Source organism: Camarhynchus parvulus, chromosome 11, assembly GCF_901933205.1.
Source record: "Camarhynchus parvulus chromosome 11, STF_HiC, whole genome shotgun sequence".
NCBI lineage: Eukaryota > Metazoa > Chordata > Aves > Passeriformes > Thraupidae > Camarhynchus > Camarhynchus parvulus.
In genome coordinates this window covers 6,976,705-6,995,923 of record NC_044581.1, presented here as the reverse complement: position 1 = coordinate 6,995,923, position 19,219 = coordinate 6,976,705, and the positions used below count along the sequence as shown (strand labels likewise).

The 19,219-nt window shown below is 55.9% G+C and overlaps 4 protein-coding genes across 6 annotated transcripts; all 4 read left to right on the top strand.

Annotated features, from left to right (window-relative positions):
- The first annotated feature begins 5,349 nt into the window (after window positions 1-5,349).
- On the top strand, window positions 5,350-7,440 carry LOC115907905 (C-factor-like). The gene is made up of 6 exons (XM_030956129.1): window positions 5,350-5,502; window positions 5,878-5,929; window positions 6,090-6,277; window positions 6,584-6,742; window positions 6,837-6,956; window positions 7,251-7,440. Exons 1-6 carry the CDS (start codon window positions 5,356-5,358, stop codon window positions 7,362-7,364), a joined length of 780 nt encoding a protein of 259 aa, XP_030811989.1. The 5' UTR covers window positions 5,350-5,355; the 3' UTR covers window positions 7,365-7,440.
- A 1,231-nt stretch (window positions 7,441-8,671) lies between these two features.
- On the top strand, window positions 8,672-10,697 carry LOC115907914 (C-factor-like). 3 transcript variants are annotated; one of them, XM_030956144.1, is made up of 6 exons: window positions 8,672-8,818; window positions 9,176-9,227; window positions 9,431-9,618; window positions 9,925-10,083; window positions 10,178-10,280; window positions 10,576-10,697. In XM_030956144.1, exons 1-6 carry the CDS (start codon window positions 8,672-8,674, stop codon window positions 10,695-10,697), a joined length of 771 nt encoding a protein of 256 aa, XP_030812004.1. The 3 variants fall into 3 exon arrangements, with proteins under 3 accessions (XP_030812004.1, XP_030812002.1, XP_030812001.1); XM_030956142.1 differs by having other exon boundaries at window positions 10,178-10,286; window positions 10,582-10,697; XM_030956141.1 differs by having other exon boundaries at window positions 10,178-10,296; window positions 10,559-10,697.
- Window positions 10,698-12,422: 1,725 nt separating this feature from the next.
- On the top strand, window positions 12,423-14,449 carry LOC115907912 (C-factor-like). Its single transcript, XM_030956139.1, has 6 exons — window positions 12,423-12,569; window positions 12,925-12,976; window positions 13,178-13,365; window positions 13,672-13,830; window positions 13,925-14,044; window positions 14,336-14,449. Exons 1-6 carry the CDS (start codon window positions 12,423-12,425, stop codon window positions 14,447-14,449), a joined length of 780 nt encoding a protein of 259 aa, XP_030811999.1.
- Window positions 14,450-16,221: 1,772 nt separating this feature from the next.
- Window positions 16,222-18,445, top strand: LOC115907926 (C-factor-like). Its single transcript, XM_030956156.1, has 6 exons — window positions 16,222-16,368; window positions 16,726-16,777; window positions 16,981-17,168; window positions 17,475-17,633; window positions 17,991-18,113; window positions 18,332-18,445. The coding sequence occupies exons 1-6, from the start codon at window positions 16,222-16,224 to the stop codon at window positions 18,443-18,445; spliced, it is 783 nt and encodes a 260-aa protein (XP_030812016.1).
- Window positions 18,446-19,219: the final 774 nt, after the last annotated feature.

The following is a 19,219-nucleotide window of genomic DNA, read 5'->3' as shown; positions in this document are numbered from 1 at the left end:
AAATGCTGCTCTGTCTATGGCAAAGTTTAGCAAATAATGACCAAGGGGTACCAACACTCAGGGTAAACCACAGCCAGGGTTTGGCTACCTGTTCCACACAGATCCTGCATGCTGGATCTGTGTAAATTACATTTATAGCTCTTCCTGAAAAGTGCTTGTTTGAAAAAGCCTCGGAGACAGGGATTCTCAGCAATCTGCTGTGCAGAAACGGTTAAAGTGCAGCCAGAGCTGAGGGCAGGAGGAGCCTGTTCTGAATGCTAATGTGAAAGAAAGGCAGCTCCAAGTAGCATTAACTGAGCACTTTCCGGTGGGTGTGGGCACTGCTTGACCTGCTTCTGCTCCCCATGAATGAAAGAGAGGATTATCCATTCTTTGAAAACCTTGCTAGTTAAGTGTTGGGAGGTTTCCAGCAGGTAATGATGAAAAATGCAACCAAAAAACCCACCAACAAATAATAAAGCATAAAAGCCCCAAGGCTTATCCAAGTGCTCTGGTTTCACTACAACAGGCATTGGGAAACTTTGTGCTTGGTAAAGTCTGATATTGATGAATTTTGGAGCATTTGAGGGTATAAATCATAGAATCTTAGAATGTTTTGGGTTGAATGGAACCTTAAAGATCACCTAGTTCCATCCCCTCTGCCGTGGGCAGGGACATTTTCCACTAGACCTCCCTAAGAATACAAAGTATTTGAGTTCACTTAGCTAAAAATCAAAACTAGTAATTCCTGTTATCAGCTCATTGATGCTGTAATTTGCTTGAAGTTTCTTCACTGTAAAGAACATGTGGACACATGTCCTTTGCACTGAGCTGATGGATTCATCATAAGTGCTGCTTTATGTTACTGGATTTTTTAAAAATACAGCTAGAGGAAGAGGGGTAAATATCTTAATTAAAGAAAAAATGGTAAGTGGGGTTTTCTCCCCCTTCCTTTTTATAAATATGGTTTGAAACCAGAATGAACAACTATGGTAAGTTTAAATTTCTGATGATAAAATACCAATGCAGCCCATTTTACTCTAGCAGTGTCCACAGCTACTTACAGAACAATATGAGTTGTTGCTGTTCACAGAATGTATTTTTTCTGCTCAGCTGTGTGGGCAATGGCTCACATCATTTAGGCCAGCATGGCATTTTTGGAGTAGCATGGTGCTCAGCTTTTACTTCTTTACAGGGAGTAAATTTTGAATAGTCCCTTAAATTTTTTTAAATTTAAAAATTATATTCACTCTTTCCTGCTTAAATATCTTTCCTTAATAAGACTTAATGATTCTTTTCAACTGGATTCCTAAATTAACATCTGCATTATCATGTATCTATTCCTAAACTTTACTGTGCCTCCTTTTCTCACTTCAATACTTGGATGTCAAACCAAGGCAGTCACAAGCTGATCATTTAACCTGTGCCTCAGTGTTCCTGACAGGGAGCATATCTGCCACATGTGACAGCCCATTCTCAGCCATCCCTGCTAGCAAATCTAATAGTGGGAAAGAAAATTCATCTTGCTTGGTGGTTCTGAGGTGCCTCTTCATGGCACTGTGCTGAAGCATGAAGGATAACCCAGCCACCTATCCTTAGAGGATGGGAGAAATGGTCAGTAAGATTCTGTGCTGTCCCCATGGGTCCTGGCAAAGCAGTTCTGTCCCTGTGCTGCCAGCCCTGCTGCACCCAGGTAGCTGAGACATCTTGGCTGCTGTCACGAGGGGAATATCCCCAAAAAGTGTTTCTGAACCTGGTATGAGGCCCCAGGCTGGCACAAGGTCAAAACACTGTGGCCCAAGGGAGGTTGCATGGACAGTGTGAGTGTTTGAAATCCTCAGTCACAGAATCACAGAATGGTTTGGGCTACATGGAACCTTAAAGACCATCTTGTTCCAACCCCTGCCATGGGCAGGGACACCTTCCACTTAACCAGGTTGCTCAGAGCCCCCCCAGCCCGGCCTTGAACATTTCCAGGGATGGTGCAGCCACAGTTTCTCTGTGTAATCTCTGCCAGGGCCTTCCCACCCTCATGGGGAAGAATTTCTTCCAAATACCCAATCTAATCCTGCCCTCTTGTCAGTTTGAAGCCATTCCCCTTGTTCTGTCACTCTATGCCCTTGTCCCAAATCCCTCTGCATCTCTGATACAATGCAGGTGTAGCCTGCATGAGTCTGCTTGGAAAACAGCAAAGCTATGACAAAGGTGCCATGGGAACTTCACTTGGGAGCTGCAGGTAAGCTCCCCCAGTCCCTGCAGCCTTTCACAATGGGGTGTCACTACTCATAGAATCATATCATGGAATCACAGGATGGTTTCTGTTGGAAGAGACCTTACACATTACAACAGTTCCAACCCTCCTGCCGTGGGTTTCCAACTCCCCCCAGATCACTAATCCTCTTCAGCCCAGAAGAAAAGTAATCAGGGAGGGTGGGTACTGCCCAGCTTCAGTTACAGTGCAGGGTTGGTCTCACCCCACCTCTGCATGGGTGGCTCGCTTATCACTATCTATTGATTCTTTAGCACATGACTAATAGGTGATGACAGACCTGAATGCATTGTGCAGCAATGGACAAAAAAAAAAAAAAAAAAGGACAAAATCAGCCTGATAAACAGCAGCGAGTTTATTTCTTATTTATAGTAGATTAAATGTACTAAAACTAATTGTGCCACACCCCTGTTCCCCTGGCAGGCAGAGAAAAGCCTGTTCCTCCATGTTTCTGTCAGCAGCACTGTCATTATGCAATCACCTCGGTGACTGAGAGCACACTTGAGCCTCCAGCAACTGAGAGTGGAAAAGGTGTGACTGCCTCTTGGAAAACTGGCTCCACGTCTTCCCAGTGTGGTGATATGAAAACCATGGGTAAATCTGCAGCAGCCTGGGGATCGTGGAAGAAGAGCTACAGTGCCCCTGAGCTTGGTGTTTGTGAGGCTGCACCTTGAATCCTGTGTTCAGTTTTGGGCCACTCACAGCAAGAAAGACATTGAGGTGTTGGAGTGTGTCCAGGGAAGAGGAACGAAGCTGGGGAAGGTCTGAAGCACGAGTCTGAATAGAGCTGATGGCGAGCTGGGAGGGCTCAGCCTGGAGAAAAGGAGACTCGGGACCAGGACTGTTATCACTCTCTACAACTCCCTGACAATGAGGGTGGAGCCAGGTGAGGTCAGGCTCTGCTCCCAAGTAACAAGTTACAGGATGAGAGGAAACAGCCTCAGGTTGTGCCAAGGGACGTTTCAATTGGATATTAGGAAAAAATTCTTCACAGAAAGGACTTTCAAGCACTAGTACACAGGCTGCCCAGGGAAGTGGTGGTGTCACCATCCCAGAAGTGTTTAAAAAATGCATGGTTGTGGCACTTGGGGACATGGTTTAGTGGTGGAATTGGCATTGTTAGTCTAATTGTTGAAATCAATGATCTTAGAGGCTTTTTCCAACCTAAATGATTCCATAATTCTGAGTACTTTAATAATCAATTTAAGATTTAGACCTTGCAAGAATATTTCAGAGCAAAGGAAGCACCTGAATCCCCTCTTAGGAGCTGGACCAAGGTCCTTTCCAGAGGCTTGGGGACAGCAGCAGCCCTTGTGATGAGACTGGGCTGCAAGGCAGTGAGACTGGTTTCTTTCCCCTCTGCCTCTTCATGACAGGCTGGACTTAGACTCCTGGTGAAGCAGAGTTTGTTTAAACTCTAATAATCAGTAATGCAGCGTGTGGCCCCAGAGCAAAGTCAACATGACAAAGTTACAGCTCCAAAACAGTGGAAGGCTACTCAAATGAGGTGACACAGCAAAAATAGGAGACTTAAAATGTTAATTGTTTGTTTTCTGATGCTGTCTGCTTCTGAGTCACTGTGGAGGTTTCAGACAGGCTGTGGGCGATGGCCTTATCCTCCACCTAGAGGAAGAAAACCATGGAAGTCTGTTTGGAGGATTTGAGCTCTGGTGCATCTGTTGGCAAGTATGGTTGAGGTCTGTAGTCATGAAAAGGAAATACTGAAATGATCTATGGAGCCTGAATGCCAGTCCAGCCATGTGAGAGATCCTCAGATAGAGATCAGTCTGAGATACTGAAAGACCCAAAGCTTTGTACTGCTGATAAGTGGTAGGAATGCACAAGGGAAAAGAAGTGTCTGAACCCAATATGGAAAATTCAAAAAGTAGACAGGGATCTAATTAACCAAGGAAACAAAGTCGGAAAAAAATTAATTGCAAGGAGAGGCTCAGACTTGGCAGAGAGAAGATATGGGATCAGCTCACCACAGAAGCTGCCAGTGTGCACCTTCCCAAATTGACCTGCTTATCTCACAGTGTCTGCCAGCTGAGCCCCAGAAAACAGGCTGGAGTGGGCAGGAGGAAATCAGCTGCTGCCAGAGCATGGAGACACTCTTGGCATTGCCACTAGGAGGAAGCTGTTCTGGTTAATCCTGCTGCCAAGATATATCCTGAGGCAGAAGGTGACATGTGAGCAGTGTTGTCTCCATTGTTGCCCAGCAGCCTGTGCAAGGGCTCTGGGACTTAATGTAGGAGGACAAGGGTGACAAGAGGTGTCTGGGAGTGGGTCTTCACTTACAGTGGGACAGGGACACATGGTGTACACACACACCTGATCCAGCCTTGCAATCTTGTAATGCATCACTTGAGGTACTGGGCTCCACTGGTAGTAGCACAGAACAGTCAGTGCCTCATGGCAATAGCTGAGGTGGAGAATAGGCTTTGAGCAGGGCATTTGCATTGCAGGTAAATGTCCCAGGTGCCTGAGTCCTCTGTGGCTCTGATCAAAGGGACAGTTCAGCTTAGGACAGCATCCCAAGGGATGGGGTGTGTGACCTGCAGCATGGTGTGCTGTGCCATGTCCCCACCCTTCTGCCAGGACACCACACTGGGTTTGCTCTCCCACTCCACAGGTCTTTGGCTCCACAATGAGGGAGAGGTTATTGTCTTGGAAGAAGCAGGAGCAAGGCAAAGAACATTTGCTCAGGGACACCTGAGGCACAGCTTGGTACAATGTGCAAAAACCATCAAGCCCACAGGATGCTTGTGAACGTGTCAAGCCCACCTGAGCCATGGAGCTTCCCACATCAACCCACATGTTGCGTCCTCCCTCTCAACCCACAACAGCCTCACCTGGCTTATGGTATCAGGTTACCCTGAAAGGAATGCATAATTTTCCTGGAAAAACCAAGTGATTTTGCTGTTAGGTAACAAGGATTGGTACCCAGCCAGGATGCATGTCCTGGAGCTCAAAGAGCTGGAGCAGTTGCTCCTCCCAGAGAGAAGCCACCATTAGAGCAAGCTGTGAGTGGGTGGGGTGAGACATGTTAAAAGGAAATATTAGAGAGCTGGGTAAACAGTGCAAGCTGGAGTGAAGAGAGAAGCAGCATGGCAGAGCTTTGTGTCAACTCCGTTCTGGTGACTGGGGCCAACCGGGGACTCGGCCTGGGGTTTGTCCAGCATTTCCTGAGGATGCCAAACCCACCTCAGTGGATCTTTGCAGGCTGTCGGGACCCCAAGGGACAGCGAGCGCAGGTGAGGCCTGGCAGGAGGCAGGGGCTGTGCTGGGGGACAGGAGCACTCGGTGCCAGGGGGAGATTGGAACAGGGATGGTGCTTGCAAGGGGCTGGAGCTTCAGTCAGGCACCTGGGGCACAGGGCAGCTGGGCTGAGACAACATGGGAGCAGCTGTGCATGGAAGGGTCATGGCTATGTGGTGTGTGCAGGAGCTGTGGAGTGTTCCCCCTGTATCAGGATCAGGGCAGCTGGAGCAGGGTGCTGGGCACTTGGTGGTGCAGGGGTGGAGCTGGAGGGACACAGGCTTTGGCTGGCTTAGCAGCCAGTGAACAGTGAACAGCCTTGGCAATGCTGTTCCAGCCTGTTGGTACCAATGTCATGACACCTCTTGCAGGACCTACAGAATCTGGCCTCCAAACATCCCAACCTGGTCATCATCGCTCTTGGTAGGTTCCTTGCCCCAGTTCCTTTGGTGAATGCTTGGGCACTCATCACAGCCCTGGGAGCTCCACACAGGAGGCAGTCTTCGGGGGCACTTCATTTGGGGGACACAGGGGACCCCAAACCACCACAGGGTCACTGAGCTCCAGTGTATTGGACCTGCAGAAATTGCCGACCCTGCCAGCATCAAGGCGGCTGCAGCCAAGGTTGGGGAGCGCCTGGGGGGCTCTGGGCTGAACCTCCTCATCAACAATGCTGGAATGGTCAAGCCTAAGATGCTTGAGGCTGAAACATTGGAGGACATGACCGAGACTTACACCACCAACACAGCTGGACCCCTACTGATGGGCCAGGTGAGTCCCCAGCACTACAGCACAGCTCCAGAAGGATCCCTTCCCATGTGCTCAAACTGAACATTACAGAGAGAGTGAAGGGCCAGTGTGAGGGGCTCCTGTCAGTGCTCTGGTGCCCTGATGGGCTCTCAGTTGATGAGAAGCTTGTTGAGCCATGGGCCGGAGCTCAGGAGCTGCAGCCTGGCAGGGAAGAGGAGGGAGGATGTCCCCCCAGTGCTGGTGTCAGTGTTGCTCACTGTGGAAGGAGCTTCTCCCCTGCCCTGTGCCGTGTCCATGTGTGCTTCTGCCCCCTCTGTCTCCTCGCAGGCATTTCTGCCCTTGCTGAAGAAAGCTGCCCAGGGGAGCCCAGGCTCAGGGCTGAGCTGCAGCAAGGCTGCCATCGTCAACATATCCAGCATTGGTGGCTCCATTGCTTCTGCCTTTGGTTGGGAGTTGATGCAAGTCACCTCGTACCGCTGCAGCAAGGTGCCGTTACAGTTTTGCTTTCCCTGCCCAGCCGCGGGTCCCCTTGCAGCCCCCCTTCCCCTCCCACCACCGTCCCTGCATTGTCTCCCCTCAGGCTGCTCTGAACATGCTGAGCAAGTGCCAGTCCCTGGCGTACAAGGAGCACGGCATCCTCTGCGTCGCTCTCCACCCCGGCTGGGTGCAAACTGACTTGGGCAGCTCTGCCGGACACGCGGTAGGAATTCCCCGGGGGCGGGTCAATCAGAGCTCCTGTGCTGATTCCGTATCGGTGGGATTTGCTGTCCTGAGCTCCTGCCCATGGCTTCCCCGCCTGCCCAATCCGTGCTGGAGCAGCTCCCGCTGTCCTGGTGCTGGGTGTCCCCATCACCTCAGTTCTCGTCTCAGTCCCTCCACCTGGGGTTTCCAGATTTCCCTTTGCCCTGGAGCAGCTCTTTCCCCTGGCTCCAGCTGCTCCAGGGCCTTCTGCCAGGCCTTGGGCATGGGCTGCATCTCCCCCTGTGCCCCACAGCCCCCAGTGACAGTGGATGACAGTGTGCAAGGGATGCTGAAGGTCCTCTCCTCCCTCTCTGAGAAGGACACCGGCGCCTTCCTGGACTGGGAAGGGAACGTCATCCCCTGGTGAGGCACCACTTCAGGATCCTGGCAGCCCAGAGGTCCCTTTGGCACTGCTCCCACCTGCCCCACATCCTCAATAAACTCCTGCTGAGACCCCCAGCTCTGTTGTGCAGTGCCAGCTCATGGGGTGACCCTTTCCAGGTATCCCACTCCTGCACTGGGGATTGGTGGTGCCCACAGCTGCCCCAACCCACGGCTGTCACTGGCATCCCCCTGAGTTCCACCCAGCAGGTCCCATGGCACTGTGACTGCCCTCTGGAGACCTCCCCTCCAGGAGGCACTGGAGGGGAGACTGGTTGTGAAGATTGGGTGTGGAGACAGAGCAGAGAGGCATCAGCTGCCAGAATTTACAGAGGAGGATGCAGGGGGACGGACCACAGGTGGATTGTGGAAGACAGAGGTTGTTTCCCAAGCCCTTCTCTTCTTGAAGGTCCACAGCCAAGTACCTCATCCCCATGTCATGGGCAGCCTGGAAGAGGCACAGCCCTGCCAGCACAACCCAGGGAGTGGGTGGGCGGGAGAGGAGACATTTCCCAGGCAGGAGAGGAGACACTTCCTAGGCAGAAAAATGCCTGTGCAGATGAGAAATGGGACTCCGTCCTGGGACAAAGCATCTGAACTACCCTCCTGGAAGGTTCAGTCCTGGCTGCTTCTGTCCCAGTCTGTCTGCTTCCACCTGGGAGAACCAGGCAGGGGGTGGGTGGCTGGGCCAGCAGCTGGTGATGTGTTGGCCATGCAGGTGCCCATCCTTCTGCCAGGAGAATGGATCCTCTGGGTGTGCTTCCCTGCATGGGAGCCTTGTTTCACTTGACCATCAGGCAATGGGCATTGGCTTGGAGGAGGCCAGCTCAAGGCAGAGAGTGTCTGCTCATGGCCGTGTGAGCCATGTCCTGGCCCAGGGGATCAGGGCAGGGGGATGAGATCAGCCTGTTCCCAGTGCTGTGTGGGTCTGATGCAGAAAGCCCTTCTTGTGAAGGTGTCAAGTCCATGTGAGCCCTGGAGCTTTCCACATCCCTTCCACATGCTGCTCCTTCCCTCCTCATCCACAACATCCTCTCCTGGCTTGTGGCACTAGGTTTCCCAAGGACAGCAGAATTTTGCCTGAAACCGCCAAGGGTTTTTGCCCTTTGGAAACAAGGACTGGCTCCCAGCCGGGATCAATGGCCTGGAGTTTGAAGGGCAGGTGAGGTTGCTCCTCCTGGATCCAAGGGTTGGTGCAAACCCTGAGTGGGTGGAGTGTCTGTAGAAAATGTTAAAGGAACTATTAGAGAGCAGAGCAAACAGTGAGAGCTGGAGCAGAGGAGGACAAGCAGCATGGCAGGGCTCCACGTCCGCTCCGTTCTGGTGACTGGGGCCAACCGAGGCATCGGCCTGGGGTTTGTCCAGCATTTCCTGAGGATGCCAAACCCACCTCAGTGGATCTTTGCAGGCTGTCGGGACCCCAAGGGACAGCGAGCGCAGGTGAGACCGGGCAGGAGGCAGGGGCTGTGCTGGGGGACGGGAGCACTCGGTGCCAGGGGGAGATTGGAACAGGGATGGTGCTTGCAAGGGGCTGGAGCTTCAGTCAGGCACCTGGGGCACAGGGCAGCTGGGCTGAGACAACGTGGGAGCAGCTGTGCATGGGATGCATGGAGGGAACAGTGCTACTTGGTCATGGAGCCCTCCCCATCCATTGGGTTCAGGGCAGCTGGAGCACAGTGCAGGGTCCACGGTAGTGCAGGCATGCAGCCAGAGCAATGTGTGCTTTAGGTGGAAATGGCTGAGCCTCTGCACAGCCCCTCCAGCCTCTCCATGCCTACACAGTACCCTCTCTTTCAGGAGTTACAGAATTTGGCCTCCAAGCACCCCAACATCATCATCATCCCGCTCGGTAGGTGCCCCGAGGTGCGGATCCTTTGCCCCAGTTCCTCTGGCGAGTGCCCAGGCTGGGCACACCCTGGGAGCCCCGTGCTGGGAGGGAGCTGTGCCATGGGCTGGTGCCTGCAGGGCCATCGGGCACTGCCACCTCTGGGGGAACAGAGGGGACTCCAGCATGGGGACACAGGCTCTGACCTCCCTGTGTCGGCTCTGCAGAAGTCTCAGACCCCGCCAGCATCAAGGCAGCTGCAGCCAAGGTTGGGGAGCACCTGGGGGGCTCTGGGCTGAACCTCCTCATCAACAATGCTGGAATTTTGAAGGCAAAGTCCCTTGATAATGAGGTGCTGCAGGACATGACCGAGACTTACACCACCAACACGGTTGGGCCCATGCTGATGGGCCAGGTGAGTCCCCAGCACTACAGCACAGCTCCAGAAGGATCCCTTCCCATGTGCTCAAGCTGGACATTACAGAGAGAGTGAAGGGCCAGTGTGAGGGGCTCCTGTCAGTGCTCTGGTGCCCTGATGGGCTCTCAGTTGATGAGAAGCTTTTGGAGCCATGGGCCGGAGCTCAGGAGCTGCAGCCTGGCAGGGAAGAGGAGGGAGGATGTCCCCCCAGTGCTGGTGTCAGTGTTGCTCACTGTGGAAGGAGTTTCTCCCCTGCCCTGTGCCGTGTCCATGTGTTCTCCTGCCCCCTCTGTCTCCTCGCAGGCATTTCTGCCCTTGCTGAAGAAAGCTGCCCAGGGGAGCCCAGGCTCAGGGCTGAGCTGCAGCAAGGCTGCCATCGTCAACATATCCAGCATTGGTGGCTCCATTGCTTCTGCCTTTGGTTGGGAGTTGATGCAAGTCACCTCGTACCGCTGCAGCAAGGTGCTGTCACAGTTTTGCTTTCCCTGCCCAGCCGCGGGTCCCCTTGCAGCCCCCCTTCCCCTCCCACCACCGTCCCTGCATTGTCTCCCCTCAGGCTGCTCTGAACATGCTGAGCAAGTGCCAGTCCCTGGCGTACAAGGAGCACGGCATCCTCTGCGTCGCTCTCCACCCCGGCTGGGTGCAAACTGACATGGGCAGCTCTGCGGACACGCGGTAGGAATTCCCCCGGGGCGGGTCAATCAGAGCTCCTGTGCTGATTCTGTATCGGTGGGATTTGCTGTCCTGAGCTCCTGCCCATGGCTTCCCCGCCTGCCCAATCCGTGCTGGAGCAGCTCCGCTGTCCTGGGTGCTGGGTGTCCCCATCACCTCAGTTCCCCTTGCCCCTCTGTCCTGATTGTTCAGGGTTTTCAGCTTTCCCCTTTGCCCTGGGGTGCCTCGTTCCTCCTGCCTTGCTAGACCAGGGCCTCAGGCACAGAACTATTTGTCCCTGTGCCCCACAGCCCCCAGTGACAGTGGATGACAGCGTGCAAGGGATGCTGAAGGTCCTCTCCTCCCTCTCTGAGAAGGACACCGGGGCCTACCTGGACTGGGAAGGGAACGTCATCCCCTGGTGAGGCACCACTTCAGGATCCTGGCAGCCCAGAGGTCCCTTTGGCACTGCTCCCACCTCCCCCACATCCTCAATAAACTCCTGCTGAGACCCCCAGCTCTGTTGTGCAGTGCCAGCTCATGGGGTGGCCCTTTCCAGGTATCCCACTCCTGCACTGGGGATTGGTGGTGCCCACAGCTGCCCCAACCAACGGCTGCCACTGGCATCCCCATGAGTTCCAGCCAGCAGGTCCCATGGCACTGTGACTGCCCTCTGGAGACCTCCCCTCCAGGAGGCACTGGAGGAGCTGGAGCCCTCTCCTGGAGCGCCCCTGCAGACGCTTATCCTGCCCAGGCTGAGCTGTGTGAGGCTGGAGATCACAGGGAGCAGCTGCCCCTCCCCTCAGCTGGGGGATCCTGGTGGGACAGAGGGACACACAGAGCTCGGCAGAGCACAGGGATCCTGCCCTGGGCTCAGACAGGGGTTTGGGACTGGGTGTGGAGACAGAGCAGAGAGGCATCAGCTGCCAGAGTTTACAGAGTGAGGGGTACAGAGGGAGCACAGGTGGGTTGGAGAAGGAGACAGAAGTTGCTTCCCAAGCCCTTCTCTTTTTGAAGCTGCACAGCCAAACACTTCATCCCGGGCAGCCTGGAAGAGGCACAGCCCTGCCAGCACAACCCAGGGAGTGGGTGGGCAGGAGAGGAGACATTTCATAGCCACAAAATGTCTGTGGAGATGAGAAATGGGACTCAGTCCTGGGACAAAGCACCTGAACGACCCTCCTGGAAGGCTCAGTCCTGGCTGCTGCTGTTTCTCTGCTTCTACCTGGGAGAACCAGGGGGGGGTGTTTGGCTGGGGCAGGGGTGACCCAGGGCTCCCTCCCTTCCACAGGCACTGTGCCTGGGACAGCATCTCCAGCACCTCCCCTGGCAGCTCACCTTGCTGGCCCGGTCGGGTACATGGGCTCTGGCCGGGAGCACAGCCGGTGGAGCCCAGCTTGGGAGATGTTGATGACAGGCCCTGCTGCAGCTCAGACCCTCCTTCCTTGTCTCCTGCTCCAGGAGTGGCAGAAATTCTCTGCAAGGACACAGATGCTGCATGAAGATGTGGCAAGCCTGCAGTTTGTCTCTTGCTGGAGTGCAAGGCCAGCAGCTGGTGATGTGTTGGCCATGCAGGTGCCCATCCTTCTGCCAGGAGAATGGATCCTCTGGGTGTGCTTCCCTGCATGGGAGCCTTGTTTCACTTGACCATCAGGCAATGGGCATTGGCTTGGAGGAGGCCAGCTCAAGGCAGAGAGTGTCTGCTCATGGCCGTGTGAGCCATGTCCTGGCCCAGGGGATCAGGGCAGGGGGATGAGATCAGCCTGTTCCCAGTGCTGTGTGGGTCTGATGCAGAAAGCCCTTCTTGTGAAGGTGTCAAGTCCATGTGAGCCCTGGAGCTTTCCACATCCCTTCCACATGCTGCTCCTTCCCTCCTCATCCACAACATCCTCTCCTGGCTTGTGGCACTAGGTTTCCCAAGGACAGCAGAATTTTGCCTGAAACCGCCAAGGGTTTTTGCCCTTTGGAAACAAGGACTGGCTCCCAGCCGGGATCAATGGCCTGGAGTTTGAAGGGCAGGTGAGGTTGCTCCTCCTGGATCCAAGGGTTGGTGCAAACCCTGAGTGGGTGGAGTGTCTGTAGAAAATGTTAAAGGAACTATTAGAGAGCAGAGCAAACAGTGAGAGCTGGAGCAGAGGAGGACAAGCAGCATGGCAGGGCTCCACGTCCGCTCCGTTCTGGTGACTGGGGCCAACCGAGGCATCGGCCTGGGGTTTGTCCAGCATTTCCTGAGGATGCCAAACCCACCTCAGTGGATCTTTGCAGGCTGTCGGGACCCCAAGGGACAGCGGCGCCAGGTGAGACCGGGCAGGAGGCAGGGGCTGTGCTGGGGACGGGAGCACTCGGTGCCAGGGGAGATTGGAACAGGGATGGTGCTTGCAAGGGGCTGGAGCTTCAGTCAGGCACCTGGGGCACAGGGCAGCTGGGCTGAGACAACGTGGGAGCAGCTGTGCATGGGATGCATGGAGGGAACAGTGCTACTTGGTCATGGAGCCCTCCCCATCCATTGGGTTCAGGGCAGCTGGAGCACAGTGCAGGGTCCACGGTAGTGCAGGCATGCAGCCAGAGCAATGTGTGCTTTAGGTGGAAATGGCTGAGCCTCTGCACAGCCCCTCCAGCCTCTCCATGCCTACACAGTACCCTCTCTTTCAGGAGTTACAGAATTTGGCCTCCAAGCACCCCAACATCATCATCATCCCGCTCGGTAGGTGCCCCGAGGTGCGGATCCTTTGCCCCAGTTCCTCTGGCGAGTGCCCAGGCTGGGCACAGCCTGGGGGCCCCGTGCTGGGAGGGAGCTGTGCCATGGGCTGGTGCCTGCAGGGCCATCGGGCACTGCCACCTCTGGGGAACAGAGGGGACTCCAGCATGGGGACACAGGCTCTGACCTCCTGTGTCGGCTCTGCAGAAGTCTCAGACCCCGCCAGCATCAAGGCAGCTGCAGCCAAGGTTGGGGAGCACCTGGGGGGCTCTGGGCTGAACCTCCTCATCAACAATGCTGGAATTTTGAAGGCAAAGTCCCTTGATAATGAGGTGCTGCAGGACATGACCGAGACTTACACCACCAACACGGTTGGGCCCATGCTGATGGGCCAGGTGAGTCCCCAGCACTACAGCACAGCTCCAGAAGGATCCCTTCCCATGTGCTCAAGCTGGACATTACAGAGAGAGTGAAGGGCCAGTGTGAGGGGCTCCTGTCAGTGCTCTGGTGCCCTGATGGGCTCTCAGTTGATGAGAAGCTTTTGGAGCCATGGGCCGGAGCTCAGGAGCTGCAGCCTGGCAGGGAAGAGGAGGGAGGATGTCCCCCCAGTGCTGGTGTCAGTGTTGCTCACTGTGGAAGGAGTTTCTCCCCTGCCCTGTGCCGTGTCCATGTGTTCTCCTGCCCCCTCTGTCTCCTCGCAGGCATTTCTGCCCTTGCTGAAGAAAGCTGCCCAGGGGAGCCCAGGCTCAGGGCTGAGCTGCAGCAAGGCTGCCATCGTCAACATATCCAGCATTGGTGGCTCCATTGCTTCTGCCTTTGGTTGGGAGTTGATGCAAGTCACCTCGTACCGCTGCAGCAAGGTGCTGTCACAGTTTTGCTTTCCCTGCCCAGCCGCGGGTCCCCTTGCAGCCCCCCTTCCCCTCCCACCACCGTCCCTGCATTGTCTCCCCTCAGGCTGCTCTGAACATGCTGAGCAAGTGCCAGTCCCTGGCGTACAAGGAGCACGGCATCCTCTGCGTCGCTCTCCACCCCGGCTGGGTGCAAACTGACATGGGCAGCTCTGCCGGACACGCGGTAGGAATTCCCCCGGGGCGGGTCAATCAGAGCTCCTGTGCTGATTCTGTATCGGTGGGATTTGCTGTCCTGAGCTCCTGCCCATGGCTTCCCCGCCTGCCCAATCCGTGCTGGAGCAGCTCCCGCTGTCCTGGGTGCTGGGTGTCCCCATCACCTCAGTTCCCTGCTTGGCCCCTCTGTCCTGATTGTTCAGGGTTTTCAGCTTTCCCCTTTGCCCTGGGGTGCCTCGTTCCTCCTGCCTTGCTAGACCAGGGCCTCAGGCACAGAACTATTTGTCCCTGTGCCCCACAGCCCCCAGTGACAGTGGATGACAGCGTGCAAGGGATGCTGAAGGTCCTCTCCTCCCTCTCTGAGAAGGACACCGGGGCCTACCTGGACTGGGAAGGGAACGTCATCCCCTGGTGAGGCACCACTTCAGGATCCTGGCAGCCCAGAGGTCCCTTTGGCACTGCTCCCACCTCCCCCACATCCTCAATAAACTCCTGCTGAGACCCCCAGCTCTGTTGTGCAGTGCCAGCTCATGGGGTGGCCCTTTCCAGGTATCCCACTCCTGCACTGGGGATTGGTGGTGCCCACAGCTGCCCCAACCAACGGCTGCCACTGGCATCCCCATGAGTTCCAGCCAGCAGGTCCCATGGCACTGTGACTGCCCTCTGGAGACCTCCCCTCCAGGAGGCACTGGAGGAGCTGGAGCAGGGCCCCTCTCCTGAGAGGAGAGAGATCTGAGCCCCTGCAGGACTGGCTTACCCCTGCCCAGGCTGAGCTGTGTGAGGGGCTGGAGATCACAGGGAGCAGCTGCCCTCTCCCCTCAGCTGGGGGATGCCTGGTGGGACAGAGGGACACACAGAGCTCGGGCAGAGCACAGGGATCCTGCCCTGGGCTCAGACAGGGGTTTGGGACTGGGTGTGGAGACAGAGCAGAGAGGCATCAGCTGCCAGAGTTTACAGAGTGAGGGGTACAGAGGGAGCACAGGTGGGTTGGAGAAGGAGACAGAAGTTGCTTCCCAAGCCCTTCTCTTTTTGAAGCTGCACAGCCAAACACTTCATCCCGGGCAGCCTGGAAGAGGCACAGCCCTGCCAGCACAACCCAGGGAGTGGGTGGGCAGGAGAGGAGACATTTCATAGCCACAAAATGTCTGTGGAGATGAGAAATGGGACTCAGTCCTGGGACAAAGCACCTGAACGACCCTCCTGGAAGGCTCAGTCCTGGCTGCTGCTGTTTCTCTGCTTCTACCTGGGAGAACCAGGCAGGGGGTGTTTGGCTGGGGCAGGGGGTGACCCAGGGGCTCCCTCCCTTCCACAGGCACTGTGCCTGGGACAGCATCTCCAGCACCTCCCCTGGCAGCTCACCTTGCTGGCCCGGTACGGGTACATGGGGGCCTCTGGCACGTGGAGGCACAGCCCGATGGAGCCCAGCTTGGAGGAGATGTTGATGACAGCGGCCCTGCTGCAGCTCAGACCCTCCTTGCCTTGTCTGCCTGCTCCAGGAGTGGCAGAAATTCCTGCTGCAAGGACACAGATGCTGCATGAAGATGTGGCAAGCCTGCAGTTTGTCTCTTGCTGGAGTGCAAGGCCAGCAGCTGGTGATGTGTTGGCCATGCAGGTGCCCATCCTTCTGCCAGGAGAATGGATCCTCTGGGTGTGCTTCCCTGCATGGGAGCCTTGTTTCACTTGACCATCAGGCAATGGGCATTGGCTTGGAGGAGGCCAGCTCAAGGCAGAGAGTGTCTGCTCGTGGCCGTGTGAGCCATGTCCTGGCCCAGGGGATCAGGGCAGGGGGATGAGATCAGCCTGTTCCCAGTGCTGTGTGGGTCTGATGCAGAAAGCCCTTCTTGTGAAGGTGTCAAGTCCATGTGAGCCCTGGAGCTTTCCACATCCCTTCCACATGCTGCTCCTTCCCTCCTCATCCACAACATCCTCTCCTGGCTTGTGGCACTAGGTTTCCCAAGGACAGCAGAATTTTGCCTGAAACCGCCAAGGGTTTTTGCCCTTTGGAAACAAGGACTGGCTCCCAGCCGGGATCAATGGCCTGGAGTTTGAAGGGCAGGTGAGGTTGCTCCTCCTGGATCCAAGGGTTGGTGCAAACCCTGAGTGGGTGGAGTGTCTGTAGAAAATGTTAAAGGAACTATTAGAGAGCAGAGCAAACAGTGAGAGCTGGAGCAGAGGAGGACAAGCAGCATGGCAGGGCTCCACGTCCGCTCCGTTCTGGTGACTGGGGCCAACCGAGGCATCGGCCTGGGGTTTGTCCAGCATTTCCTGAGGATGCCAAACCCACCTCAGTGGATCTTTGCAGGCTGTCGGGACCCCAAGGGACAGCGAGCGCAGGTGAGACCGGGCAGGAGGCAGGGGCTGTGCTGGGGGACGGGAGCACTCGGTGCCAGGGGGAGATTGGAACAGGGATGGTGCTTGCAAGGGGCTGGAGCTTCAGTCAGGCACCTGGGGCACAGGGCAGCTGGGCTGAGACAACGTGGGAGCAGCTGTGCATGGGATGCATGGAGGGAACAGTGCTACTTGGTCATGGAGCCCTCCCCATCCATTGGGTTCAGGGCAGCTGGAGCACAGTGCAGGGTCCACGGTAGTGCAGGCATGCAGCCAGAGCAATGTGTGCTTTAGGTGGAAATGGCTGAGCCTCTGCACAGCCCCTCCAGCCTCTCCATGCCTACACAGTACCCTCTCTTTCAGGAGTTACAGAATTTGGCCTCCAAGCACCCCAACATCATCATCATCCCGCTCGGTAGGTGCCCCGAGGTGCGGATCCTTTGCCCCAGTTCCTCTGGCGAGTGCCCAGGCTGGGCACACCCTGGGAGCCCCGTGCTGGGAGGGAGCTGTGCCATGGGCTGGTGCCTGCAGGGCCATCGGGCACTGCCACCTCTGGGGGAACAGAGGGGACTCCAGCATGGGGACACAGGCTCTGACCTCCCTGTGTTGGCTCTGCAGAAGTCTCAGACCCTGCCAGCATCAAGGCGGCTGCAGCCAAGGTTGGGGAGCGCCTGGGGGGCTCTGGGCTGAACCTCCTCATCAACAATGCTGGAATTGCAAAGCCATGCTCCCTTGATAATGAGACACCGGAGAATATGATACAGGTTTACACCACCAACACGGTTGGGCCAATGCTGATGGGCCAGGTGAGTCCCCAGCACTACAGCACAGCTCCAGAAGGATCCCTTCCCATGTGCTCAAGCTGGAGATTATGGAGGGAGTGAAGGGCCAGTGTGAGGGGCTCCTGTCAGTGCTCTGGTGCCCTGATGGGCTCTCAGTTGATGAGAAGCTTTTTGAGCCATGGGCCGGAGCTCAGGAGCTGCAGCCTGGCAGGGAAGAGGAGGGAGGATGTCCCCCCAGTGCTGGTGTCAGTGTTGCTCACTGTGGAAGGAGTTTCTCCCCTGCCCTGTGCCGTGTCCATGTGTGCTCCTGTCCCCTCTGTCTCCTCGCAGGCATTTCTGCCCTTGCTGAAGAAAGCTGCCCAGGGGAGCCCAGGCTCAGGGCTGAGCTGCAGCAAGGCTGCCATCATCAACATGTCCAGCTATGCAGGCTCCATTGAGGATATGTATGTGTGGGAGTTCGGACAAGTGGTCTCATACCGCTGCAGCAAGGTACTGCCAGATTTTGCTGGGGGTGGGCTCAGACATTTTCCCCTCCTAATGATCACACTGCCTTGCAACCTCCCCCTCAGTCTGTGCCCCTCTCCATGCTGTGACTGAGCTCCTGTCAGTCCCTGGTGCCCATCACAGCTCAGTTATGTGCCTGGCCCTGGGGTCTACCTCAGAGGAACATGATACAGTGGGACTTCATCTTGCCTAGGCATCCACACAGGGATAGTGAGGGAGCATCTTGTATCCTAGGAAGTGGCCTCCTCTGCCCAAGCCCTGCCCCAGCTGTGGGGTCAGCACTTGTCCCCTTTGCAGCCCCCCTTCCCCTCCCACCACCGTCCCTGCATTGTCTCCCCTCAGGCTGCTCTGAACATGCTGAGCAAGTGCCAGTCCCTGGCGTACAAGGAGCACGGCATCCTCTGCATCACTTTCCACCCCGGCTGGGTGCAAACCGACATGGGGGGTGGAGGAGGATCATATAAGGTAAGGGATCTCCTGTCCATGGTCTGGGAGAGCCTCATCATTTTGGAATGCAGAATTTGCTGGGGTCTCATGCTGGGCTGTGTGAGAGCTCCTGGACAGATACCCTGGAGCCACAGGAGGGAGGGAGATGAGCAACTGGGAATACTTCTTGCCCAGAGCAATGATGTGTGTCAGGGCGGACCCCTGAGCACAGAGCTGTTTCTCTCTCTGCCCCACAGCCTCCCCTGACAGTGGATGACAGTGTGCAAGGGATGCTGAAGGTGCTGTCCTCCATCTCTGAGAAGGAGGCTGGTGCTTTCCTGGACTGGGAAGGGAAGGTCGTGCCCTGGTGAGATGCTGATTCAGGATTCCAACTGTGAGGACCTTTGCTGTTGCACCATGTACCTGTCCCTTAGTAAATGAGTTTCCACAAACAATTAGCACTGTGTGAGCCTCCTTCCCTCGATCTTCTACTAACTGAGAATCCTCACTGGTGCTTTGAGAGCTCTTCTCAGTTATTTCCGCATATCCATTGAGCTGGGTTGGTCTGAGCATTTGTTCTTGTCTAACTGGGGACCTGGACACCATCCTGATAGAAATTTGTCCCTGGGCTCGTCCCAGAGGTCTGCCTCAGAGTGGCAGCACCACCTTACAATGACTCAGGCACTCCTCCCAGTGATTCCTTTCTCGTTTGCCTGTTCAAAGTCCAAGCAGAGCACTGCTCATTGTCAGCACCTCTACCACATAAGTCAGGAAAACAAAACCTGATGTGATCTTCCTGGCTTGCTTACGCCCTGCTGGGGATCAAGGTAGTCAAAAACACTCATGAAGACCAGGGCCTCAAATGGGAAATCTCAGGTGCAGTCTTGAGCCCTCCCAGGGATGGGAACCTATTCTGTGTTCCTGTTAAATTCTGTCTGTACCTCTCTTCTTGGCAGCTCTGCTCCCTGCTGTGAGCTGGTGTGTGGAGGCAGGATAGGCTCTTGGTGTTGTGTACATGGGGCACACGTGGCACTGGAGGCTCCAGTGATGAGCAGAGGTGCCCACAGGTCCTCTGGGACTCACCATGGGGCTGATGTAGTGGGGTGTGGGACCAGATGGGCACATGGGGCCTTGGGGTCTGTGGG

What these genes read in the sequence shown, in the direction of transcription:
- LOC115907905 (XM_030956129.1), top strand. Translation starts at nt 5,356, where the DNA reads ATGGCAGAGCTTTGTGTCAACTCCGTTCTGGTGACTGGGGCCAACCGG. An exon ending in GACCCCTACTGATGGGCCAG is followed by an intron (nt 6,278 to 6,583) that starts GTGAGTCCCCAG and finishes GTCTCCTCGCAG; the next exon opens with GCATTTCTGCCCTTGCTGAA. An exon ending in CCTCGTACCGCTGCAGCAAG is followed by an intron (nt 6,743 to 6,836) that starts GTGCCGTTACAG and finishes GTCTCCCCTCAG; the next exon opens with GCTGCTCTGAACATGCTGAG.
- LOC115907914 (XM_030956141.1), top strand. Translation starts at nt 8,672, where the DNA reads ATGGCAGGGCTCCACGTCCGCTCCGTTCTGGTGACTGGGGCCAACCGA. An exon ending in GGCCCATGCTGATGGGCCAG is followed by an intron (nt 9,619 to 9,924) that starts GTGAGTCCCCAG and finishes GTCTCCTCGCAG; the next exon opens with GCATTTCTGCCCTTGCTGAA. An exon ending in CCTCGTACCGCTGCAGCAAG is followed by an intron (nt 10,084 to 10,177) that starts GTGCTGTCACAG and finishes GTCTCCCCTCAG; the next exon opens with GCTGCTCTGAACATGCTGAG.
- LOC115907912 (XM_030956139.1), top strand. Translation starts at nt 12,423, where the DNA reads ATGGCAGGGCTCCACGTCCGCTCCGTTCTGGTGACTGGGGCCAACCGA. An exon ending in GGCCCATGCTGATGGGCCAG is followed by an intron (nt 13,366 to 13,671) that starts GTGAGTCCCCAG and finishes GTCTCCTCGCAG; the next exon opens with GCATTTCTGCCCTTGCTGAA. An exon ending in GCAGCTCTGCCGGACACGCG is followed by an intron (nt 14,045 to 14,335) that starts GTAGGAATTCCC and finishes TGTGCCCCACAG; the next exon opens with CCCCCAGTGACAGTGGATGA.
- LOC115907926 (XM_030956156.1), top strand. Translation starts at nt 16,222, where the DNA reads ATGGCAGGGCTCCACGTCCGCTCCGTTCTGGTGACTGGGGCCAACCGA. An exon ending in CCAAGGGACAGCGAGCGCAG is followed by an intron (nt 16,369 to 16,725) that starts GTGAGACCGGGC and finishes CCTCTCTTTCAG; the next exon opens with GAGTTACAGAATTTGGCCTC. An exon ending in TCTCATACCGCTGCAGCAAG is followed by an intron (nt 17,634 to 17,990) that starts GTACTGCCAGAT and finishes GTCTCCCCTCAG; the next exon opens with GCTGCTCTGAACATGCTGAG.